At 43.0% G+C, this 10,447-nt stretch overlaps 1 protein-coding gene across 4 annotated transcripts; it reads left to right on the top strand.

The window, feature by feature from the left end:
- Positions 1 to 2,462: 2,462 nt before the first annotated feature.
- fbl (pantothenate kinase 3 fbl) lies at positions 2,463 to 9,327 on the top strand. 4 transcript variants are annotated; one of them, XM_075676935.1, is made up of 4 exons: positions 2,463 to 2,571; positions 3,439 to 3,554; positions 3,627 to 4,636; positions 4,694 to 9,327. In XM_075676935.1, exons 2-4 carry the CDS (start codon positions 3,497 to 3,499, stop codon positions 4,745 to 4,747), a joined length of 1,122 nt encoding a protein of 373 aa, XP_075533050.1. In that variant the 5' UTR covers positions 2,463 to 2,571; positions 3,439 to 3,496; the 3' UTR covers positions 4,748 to 9,327. The 4 variants fall into 4 exon arrangements, with proteins under 4 accessions (XP_075533050.1, XP_075533051.1, XP_075533049.1 ...); XM_075676936.1 differs by lacking the exon at positions 2,463 to 2,571 and adding an exon at positions 2,597 to 2,740; XM_075676934.1 differs by lacking the exon at positions 2,463 to 2,571 and adding an exon at positions 2,843 to 3,257.
- The last annotated feature ends 1,120 nt before the right edge of the window (positions 9,328 to 10,447 follow it).

Here is a 10,447-nt window from a genome sequence, read left to right as displayed (position 1 = left end):
CTTTGAATGAATCCCCCTACCGCAGGCGTATCTTATCTGTGCGCGCGAGAAGCGCAGGGAAGTGAAGGTTAGCCCGCGGATGTGCTGCAAAGAGTGAGCAAGGCTCCACAGAATTAACGTACGCTTGCGAACACATCAAACTGCTGTTCCATGGTCGCACGTACGTAGGCCGGTTCTACGCGCGTACTGTACGTTCTACACCGTGGGCCAGCTATCGCAAAACTTTCGTTTGGTTCCGTGAAGCTACCATGGCAAGAAGGCATCTCAGGCCGCAGTCAATGAATCTAAACGCGGAGTCAGAAATGACATATCCTCGCCGGAGCGCTGTCGCAGTGATGCGCGGCCACCCGAAGTTTCTTCAATAAAGCACGACAATTCCTCAAGCCACAGCGAGAATACGTGTTTGTGCTCATAAACTCCACATGGATCCCAAATGGGTCGGTGTCCCGTACGTGTCTTCAGTGCGTTCTTGCAGTGCAGTGATGCGTACATTTTTTTTTTTCTTTTCGTGTCGACGTCAAGCTCGCAAGTCCGTCGGAGAGCCCCAGGAAGCCCAAGCAGAGCAAAGCACAAGTAGAAGGGGGCGATAAAGGTGATCGTTTTAAAAAAACGCAAGATCGGGGAAGCGGCCGGTATACCTGCGGTTGACGATAACAGTTGATTGGGCTGATATAACATGTTTATTTTCATAAAAGCCGGTAAAAGCGGCTGATTCGACCTCACGGCCCAATTTGCGAAGTTCATTATGATCTTTTTTCAACATGCCTTCAGCAACGGTAATGCAATGAGACATCGCGATTACATCCTTTTGTTTAGTATTACAGCGGAGCGCGCGCGTCCGAGCAGCCCGGTTGCGCGCAGTGCGACGTGGTTTCGCGAGAAATGTAAACAAGAGAGGAGAACTGGCCTATATAATGGCGGAGCAACGCCAACTTCTGGCTTCATTTTAGCGTCACAAAAAGTGACGTCAGGGCTCCTCAGTTCTCCTTTGTCATAGCTGAGCCAATGCCTCCTTTGGCTGAGCAAGCGGCACCTACATCTGGAGGGGTATTCTGTAAATCCACCAAGTGGACTGCTTATTTCGGCCGCTGCTGATTGGCTATGGCCGCTCGTATCCTCTCTCATACAGCTGCATCCAATCGGCAGCGGACGAAATGGGCAGTACACCCAATCCCGTGGGCTGGCGATTCCTCAAATGACCGTCTCGTGCAGTACACTAGGTCAAAGAGTTTCCTACAAATTTTGTAGGAAACTCTATAGGTGGACTCTTACAGAATAGCCCCCTGGTGACCTAAGTTGGCGTGAAAAAAGAAAGAAAGAAACAGCTATCAGCACAGATGTCGATCGAAAAGGGCCCCTCGGGTCCATTTCTTATTCACACACACAGATATATATATATATATATATATATATATATATATATATATATGTATATATAAGCTTGTAAACCCTGATTATAGTGCTTAGAATGTTATACTGGTCAGTATATTTTAGGTCGGTCCACCGGTCGAAACTGTTGAAATTGAATACTTGTTCTGTTTACCTTGTAGCACCGCTCAAGTTCTTTACGTTTGAAAGGTAGCCTGAAGAATTCCGCCACACCACACCATGTTGGTAGAAGAATTCAGAATTTTAGTAAAATGGGGTTGCTCCATGTTGAGGTGCACCAGATATATATATATATATATATATATATATATATATATATATATATATATATATATATATATATAATGTAATTTGTTGATGAAATTGTAGCAGCACGAGTGCACATGAACACTGAGGAAGGAACGGCAACGGATTATAACTAGCGCCACGACGCTCGTGGGTTACGTTTATTTATTTATTTATTTATTAATACTGTCAACCCTCATAGAGGGTCATAACAGAGAGGACAATACAATTACATCAAATATGGACAATGTCAATGTGCGTAAAGTTGCTTAACACCTAATGAACTAACCAGACGCGGGTGAGGAATGACATACGCAGTTTGTGCATGCCAGCTGCCCCTCTTCCAATTAATCCCAAAAACTATACATGTGTTGTGTCCTTGTTCAAAAGAATGAAGCTTTATCGCGGCAAGAATCTCGCTCCCATAGGCCCATAGCATCATACAGTTATTATAACCATAGCATGAATAAAGCCGAACTAACGCCACCACCCTGCTTTGTATGTGTGTTCATTGGTCAGATTTTAGGACGGAGATATTTAAATGAATGATATTTTCTAAATTATATTAGTGCTTCGAGCAGCAATACTTGTATCTAAACTGTTAGAAGAGATTCAGAACTGATTGACATTATGCGCCTTATTCTACTGGAGTTAACAACTTGGAAGAGAATTTCACGAGGCAACACTGTAAAAAAAAAACAAAAAAAAACTGCACGGGCCACATTAAATTTTAATAAAATCAGTGTTTGATTGGCAGCATAATAGTTTAGCATGCAAAAATAAATATAATAAAAATGTGTTGGTATCTCATAATTAGTATCTTAATATATTATATTTTATTTAGGTAGTAGTGTGTGCGGGGTGTCTGGAAGATGGTGGCCTAACTTTTGTCGTCTGGTAAGAAGTATAAGTTATACACTTGCTTATCCCCGGCTTTATAGCGAAGCTTAACTGGACTTCGTGTGAGCTTGAGGGGTTCGCTTTATGTTGCTTTAACTCTTTGACACATCACATGCTCTTGTAGCAGTATTTTGGACTCTCTTGTAAGCTTGTGTACAGAAAATAGGTGAGAGTGCATATGTAACGTTTCAGAGGAATCTGCCACTAAATGTTTTTCCTGTCCTGATCGAGAACCGAAACTGGAGCTGCTTTCTCTGATTTCAAGTATAGCTTGTCTTTACACAAGTCATACGGCGTAGCGTGTTTGTGTTGCGGTTGCCCCTAGACGTATCCTCTTGGCGAGCGCAATCTTATGGGAAATGGTGGCCTCTTTATACAAGGAGGTTACCTCGTGAGGAAGTATTGGGGCTCGTGGCCGTGGGACGCCTGCACTGGCACGAGGAAAAGCCTTGAAAATACTAGTTACGTCACTCTATCCAGCCTTGAGCGCAGTCCCACGTGGCTTGCGTATAATCTTCCATCTGCTACGTTTTATTTACTTACTTTTTTTTTACAGCTTGAAGGGGAAACTTTTTCCCATCCGAGAACTCGCGAAAGATCGCGCGATTACCAGTTTGCGTCGGGCTGCCTGAGGAAGGCGTGTGGATCTTGCGTCTTTTTTTCCGGGACGTCATGAGTTTGTCGTAAGCTTCACTTTCGCTGTCCGCATTTCGCCAGGCTTGCATGTTCTTGACATGTCCATTTGACAAGCGACGACCACTGGGCGCGTAAGAGGGCAGATTCGTTTTTATGCCGTATCACAAACTTTTGGTATACTTCTTGATGGAATGATGTATCACTGAAGATTCGTGTCGTGTCTTCCAGAGACTGGCCAGCAGCCACTCCGAGGACAGGGCTGGATTCGGATGGCAGGAGAGCGGCCATGGCAAGCGTAAACGGGGACACGACGGCTACCGCCCGGGTGCCCTCACCGCAGCCGCGTGAGTCACACATTCCATAGCATCTTGTGGTTGGCATATGTGTAATGACTGACGCATTTGCTTCTTACACAGCAATGCCCTGGTTTGGCATGGACATTGGAGGAACATTAGTAAAGCTGGTGTATTTCGAGCCTGCGGTTGAGGATGGACCAGCAACAACTGAGGCACTGGAACGCATAAAGCACTACTTGAAGAAGAATGCCGCCTATGGTCAGTCAGGCAAGCGAGATGTTCATTTACAGATGGATGGTGTTGAGGTTGGTGGCATCGAAGGCACACTGCACTTCATTCGTTTCCCTACGAGTGAGATGCCCCGTTTCTTGGAGCTTGCCAAAGCCAAGGGGATCGCCAGTTTAGCCTCTACTGTGTGTGCCACAGGTGGTGGAGCTCACAAGTTTGAAAATGACTTCCGCACTCAGGTAGGCCTTGGCCTGCACAAGTTCGATGAGATGGACTCTCTGATTCGTGGTATCCACTATATGGAAGCCCACAACAGTCGAGAGTGCTATTACTACAGCAGCCCCATGGAGCGATGTGTCAAAATGCCATATGACTTCAGCAATCCATACCCTTACCTTGTGGTAAACATTGGCTCAGGGGTGAGCATCCTAGCAGTACGATCACCCACTGAGTATCATCGTGTAACTGGCACTAGTCTCGGTGGTGGCACTTTTCTTGGCCTCTGCTGTCTGCTGACTGGTTGTGAAACTTTTGAGGAAGCTATTGAACTTGCCCAGAAAGGGGACAGCACTCATGTTGACAAGCTTGTGCGTGATATCTATGGTGGAGACTATCCGAAGTTTGACCTACGTGCTGACACTGTGGCTAGCAGTTTTGGGAACATGAACTGCAGGGCTCGGCGAGAAGCTGCTTCACGGGAGGACCTTGCCCGGGCAACACTGGTTACTATCACCAACAACATCGGCTCCATTGCTCGCATGTGTGCCATCAACGAGGGCATCTCACGTGTTGTCTTTGTGGGCAACTTCCTGCGGGTGAACCCCATCTCAATGCGCATGTTGGCATACGCCATGCAGTTCTGGTCCAAAGGCACGCTTAAAGCTCTCTTCCTGGAGCATGAGGTAAGACAAGGCTCCTGCATTGCGGGACCATAAACATTGACCAATCTTGCATTACAGGGCTATTTTGGTGCCGTTGGCTGCCTGCTGGAGCTGATGAAGGCTTGCAGCTAGCCACACATTCCATGCTGCCATGGCGCAGCACGTCCCTGTGATATAGGCAGCCCTTTGTCAAAAGCTGGCCTGGTTTGACAGCTGCCAGATAGAATCCACCGTGCTCCGGACACTAAGCTGTCACCGAGAAGCCTGAAATGCTGGTCGAGAGAACCTGTTTCCATGTGATCTTCACCAGCTCGTTGCACAGCACCCATGGGCCAGCCACATTGTGATGGCATTGGTGCTATGCAGGCCTCGGAAATGAAAAGATGGTTTTTATCTGTGCTTCAGGTTATCACTGCATGAGCTCCTTCAGGGAACAGTGCTTTTCGAGTCTCTGAATCGGACAAGAGTTTTTGTATGTGTTGGGATGTTATCGTGCAAATCCCAAATAGTATTCCAAAAGGTGTTCTCTCTCCACTTAACATTTGGGTGTGTGTTTTAAAGACGGCTTTAGGAATGGACGTGTTGTCAATTTCATACTTTTATAGTGTCATCCTTTCTTTTTCTTTCAAAAATTTTATGTATCAAGACAAATTGTTCATTGCGGGATTAGGCAGAACTTATTGTGGCTATTTTCTGTTATGCTTACACTTTCTGCCTTTATTCCCACAGGAGAGTGCAAACAAGTTGTTCTTATTGAAAAAGAAAAAAATAGAGAAAACCATTTTCAATGACCCCACAAGTGCCATGCTATTACGGCAATTGTGAATGTTCGATCAAAGGATAAGACTATTAAGTGTATGTTCAAAATAAAAAGAAAAAAAAACGGAACTGTGTCATGTGTGAAAAACATAGAAATATGCTCAGTTTTAATAGGGAGTAATGTTTCAAAGCTATCTATTCTTGCCACTTGCTCATAAATGCTGAGGTAAAAGCACCTCAAGCCTTGCATTATTTTTGTGTAATTGTGCTCTGCCCAACATTACTCGCCAAGTAACTAGCACTGCAAAGCATTTACCACGCAATAAATTTACAGTGGCATAAATTGGGGAGGAAATTTGAATAGCACCAGTTTGTCCCTGCATGCCCGTTTACAGTCTTACATGCATTACTCAATGCCTTGCTGAGGCAGCTGATAAGGCTGTACACACAGTGAAACCCTCGCAAGTAAATCTACCACACTACAAACCAGATGCTCGGGACATGCATACATAGCTGTAGCATGGGCATTCCTTTCACTAGCTCAAAATCTATGGTGACGAGTATATGCACATTCTGTATGTTTGCAAAGTGATGTCCTCGTAACTGTCATGCTCATGGCTGCTTTTAATCGTGGCTCTCGAGCAGCTGTGTGTTGTGGAAGAGGCACATCTGCCTCAAGTAAGATCAACTGCATGAGCTGCACAGTTTATAGATGCTTTGAACAAACTGACAAGCATTTTCACTGTGTTCATGAATCCGTGGGCCAGTGTGACTTTGAAGGCGTACTGACAGAAAATTTTGCCTTGTTTTTATTGCTCTATTTGGTAGCCATCGATCCAGTAACTGCGTTGTGAAGCGTCGATTCCCCCATAGTAATTATGTTGCTTTTTAACACAACCAGTTCAAGACATGTGCCAAGAGCAGTGCGGCTTCAGAGGTGAGAAAAGTAGACTCATCACATAGCCTAAACTTGTTGTGGCACTCTTGTGGTATCAGACAACACTGACACGTACATAGACACTATGACCATGCTGCTGAACGCCAAGTCCATTCAACACTCCACCGAATGAGAAGAGAGCATTTCCCCCTGCGTTTCCAAGGGAAGCGCACAATTGGACAGGTCATTTTGGTAACTTTCAGCAACATGGTTGTTTTGTGTCCTCAACCACTGCACAGGACTTGTTTAAGATACACGAATGCTGGTAATGCTTTCTTTTCATCCTTTCATCCTTGAGGATGCCTTTGAATGCAATTCCTATACTGATGTCTTGCGAGGGCTGTGGCACACTGTGGCTTATGAAATATACAGCCCTTTTGACTTGGGCATATGCATAATTGATCGATACATTTTTTTTCTTCCATGAAAGGCCAGCCCTTCGACCTCCCTCCTTTAATTGCACGCATTTCGACTGTAGATGCTGCACAGTTTGGAAGTCCAACTACATGAATGGTGCTATGACCATGACAACTTGCCACTAATCTATACTATCAGAGTCATGAGTGCTTTCTCCTATAAACCATTATTGCAGAACATATTGCACTCAAATAAGCATGCAAGAGTGCTTTGCACTTTTATTTATATCTAAGGTACAAGCGGAGAGACTCTTTGCATTGTGGCATTTTACATTCCTTGACCAGGAAGCTACAGTCACTACACTGTGTCTTGAAACCCAACAGGAATGCTGCAGAGTGGTTATATTTTTTGTAAGTTTATCTTCTAGAATCTTGGTGCAATAAAGGAATTGTACATTTTATTTTATAGACAGTTTTGAAGCCACCAAACAGTATTGGGGTGTCTTTTTTTTCTAATAGCGTCTTTCTTTTTTTACATGTGATAGTATTAAACAAAGACACTAAACAAACATTGAATCAATCTAGACTGTTGGGTAGCTATGACTGGTCTTTTAGACTTCAGATGGTGCTATAAAGGTTGTTCAGGGCAGCAGTCAAGCTTTAGTGCAAGACTAACATGGCCCCAACATGCACTGAAATATATAGATTATGAGTGGCAGATCCCACTTATCCTCAAACTACAGCTTGAATAAAGTATCCTATGCTGTGCCAGTGACCTCGGGAAGGAGAGGGGATGGGGTCATGCATAGCTGGGTTCTACTTGCCACTTTTAATTACCACAAAAAGAAGGCACCATGCTCCCAAAAATTAATCTGACAGAGCATATGAAGAGAGTATCAGTGATCTGTTCTGTAATGCATTTACTTTCACGTTGAAATGCGACATAGAGAGAAGGGAGGAAGGAAAGGCACGGAGGTTAACCAGACTTTGTCCAGTTTGCTACCCTACATGTGGGGAGTTAAAGAAAGAGGGAGAAGGCACAAGTCTTGATTGCACTTTCACATGCACTAAGCCAGGTGCAGGATATCTAAAGTCAGGCACTCAAGTCTGTCGTCTTCAGGTACTGTAGGAGAGCTTGAATGGCTTTATGGGCTCATAAGCTGCAAGACCAGGCACCTAAGACCTTTGCTTCTGTAAATAGCCTATCGTCCAGTCTATTCAGGGCACACTGGAGAGTCTGGCGTTGTTTATCGAAGCGAGAACAGCGGCACAAAAGATCATTGATAGTCTCTTCATGTTTGACTTGGCACACATGGGCCAGTCCGCCATTCCAATGCGATAGTTGTAGAAGTTAGTGAAGGCTACTCCTAACCACAGCCGACATAGCAGTGTTGCGTCACATCGTGAAAAGTCTGTTGGCAACATAAATTTTTTAAATTCAATAGATGCCTGCAATTTGCCAGTTATACATGTTCAATATTATGTATCAAGAGAGCTGGTATCGCATTTTCACAATAGCAGCAGCTTGTGTGTCATGCCAGGAAACTGAGTATATAGTAACACCAAGTGTTGTTGCACTATATAGACTTTGTTTTTGTCCTTGCAGTGCTGCTAAATTTCCCAGCAATCCTGTCATGCATTAACATAATTTTTTCAGCAAAAGGAAAGCTTTGGACATCATTGAGCACTATTAACTTCAAAATGCTTGCCTTTAATACATCTTCAAAATTATGGGCACATACTTTGTAGTTAAGGTACAGGAAACATTGAAACTATTGATAATTCAAGCACACTTTTGCAAATACTGAATACTGTTAGCTCAATAAGCTAGTGTAAATTCCCATACTGTAGTAATACAGACCACTAATAAAACTCTGCAAGTAGGCTTCTAGTGCGATTAAAAAGCCACTGCTAAGGTGGCGCATCTTGTGCATGAAGAGAAGGACTTGCGGAGAGTGGCATACTTACTTATGCATATCTTTGGTGTTTTACATCATTTGTCAAAAAAAGAAAAAAGAATGAAGCCACTGCTTCATGACTGCAGCTTAGTTTGGTATGGTTGGCTGGTCACTCAATTGTCTCTGCACTGCTTTAAAGCTCCGGACTAAAAATAGAATTTTGTCACCACTTACCAATTTTTTAGCTGCAGGAATTCCACATGTGCAAAATAACAGGCAAGGTTTGAGCAATATTAATTTTTTTGGAATCTTTATTTCTTTTGAAAAAGGCTGCACCTGCTTTTGAGTGCAACTGCAAGCACTCTGGTGGCAGCATTTTGTGTGAAGAAGCCTACCTGCCGAGTTTGGCATAGTGTCTGTTGCAAACAAGTACATGTATGGTTATGGGGTGTCTTGGTAATGGGTAATAAAAATATGCAGTTTGTGTACCAGTACCATCCACTTGACATATGTGACCCTGTGTGGGCCAAAGGCACCTCATGCTATTTTTTTACCAGCACTTGCAAATGCTTTGAGTGGCAGTGATTGTGACTTGGTGAATGAGCATTCCTACATCTGCAGTTGCACAATGTTGCAATGAAAAAATTTGAAGCAAAATAATTTTACTAATAAATTTATCAGCTGTGTGCCAAACAAGATGAACAAAAGTAATGTGCATGTTCATATTCAGTAATAAAATCATTTTGTGTTTTTGGAGTTACACATCAATGTGCAACTTTTGGAGCAGATTCAATTTATACACTGGAAACTAGAAGGGCATGGTCATTAGTAAACATGTTTTGTTAATTAGTATACAAGCTGTGCTTGATAAAAATAGCAAATACATTGACTTGCATCCAGTTTTTCTGGCAGACTAGCAAGGTAAGTATAATAGTTACAACTCGCCAGTGTTTCTAGGAAACTGCGTCTATAATTTCTCAGATTTATCCCCTCCATTGCTATGCTAAATAATTTCGTCACAGTAATGACTGCCTTATGAGGGGTTTAGTTTTAGTTAAATTCAAAGGCCTTCTAAAAAATGAGCAGAAAATTTGTTAAAGATCGATTTTTCACACTAAAGGGTCTGTATACAGTGTGTTCATGCAACTTGTGTGAAGCTTTAGAAAAATGGGCGAAATCACTGCTCACATTTCGCATAATTTGTCTAATTGGATCATTTATCAAATAAACTTTTTAGGGCACATGTGCTATTTGAGAGCACTTTCAGAAATACATTTGTTCGCCATTCTGCTGCCTTGAACAGAAACTAAGGTCGGTGAAATGAGTGATGGAAAGGACATTGATGGGCGTAAGATGTGGCATTGATTAGAGATCGAAGCATAAGTACATAATATTTTAGACAAGATTAAGAAGTGCATGCAAGTAGGTCAGGTAATGCATTAAGATAAACAATGGTCTATTAGAGTAGCAGAATGGATGCCAGATTGACACAGTCTTAACACAGTTAAAGTTCACAGGGGATTAAATAAAGTGATGACAAATTTTGCAGTGTATTGGATAGACTCAGATGATGCAGGTCAGAGTTGAATGGAGATTTTTGAGGGAGGCCCCTGTCCTGCAAATGGCTTAAAATACTGTCATCACCCTCTCGAGGGGTTAGTTTTTTCCAAACTCGTAAAGCTCAATTGCAATGAAATTTCACTCCTTGCTTAAGTGATTATAAATAAGTAGCATATATTATAGAAGCAATTTTGCAAAGTTGTAGAGCCAAAAAGTGTGTAATTTTGTTAATGGCCCTTAAGTGGCACCTAAGCAGATATGTACACCTGCTTGTCAGCGGATACGATGGAAATCCTAGACCATGGCCTCAGATTTTCAGTGC

This window comes from Dermacentor variabilis, unplaced genomic scaffold (genome assembly GCF_050947875.1).
Source record: "Dermacentor variabilis isolate Ectoservices unplaced genomic scaffold, ASM5094787v1 scaffold_12, whole genome shotgun sequence".
Classification (NCBI taxonomy): Eukaryota; Metazoa; Arthropoda; class Arachnida; order Ixodida; family Ixodidae; genus Dermacentor; species Dermacentor variabilis.
Note: the sequence above shows the minus strand (reverse complement) of the source record. Positions and strands in the feature narration are given on the sequence as shown.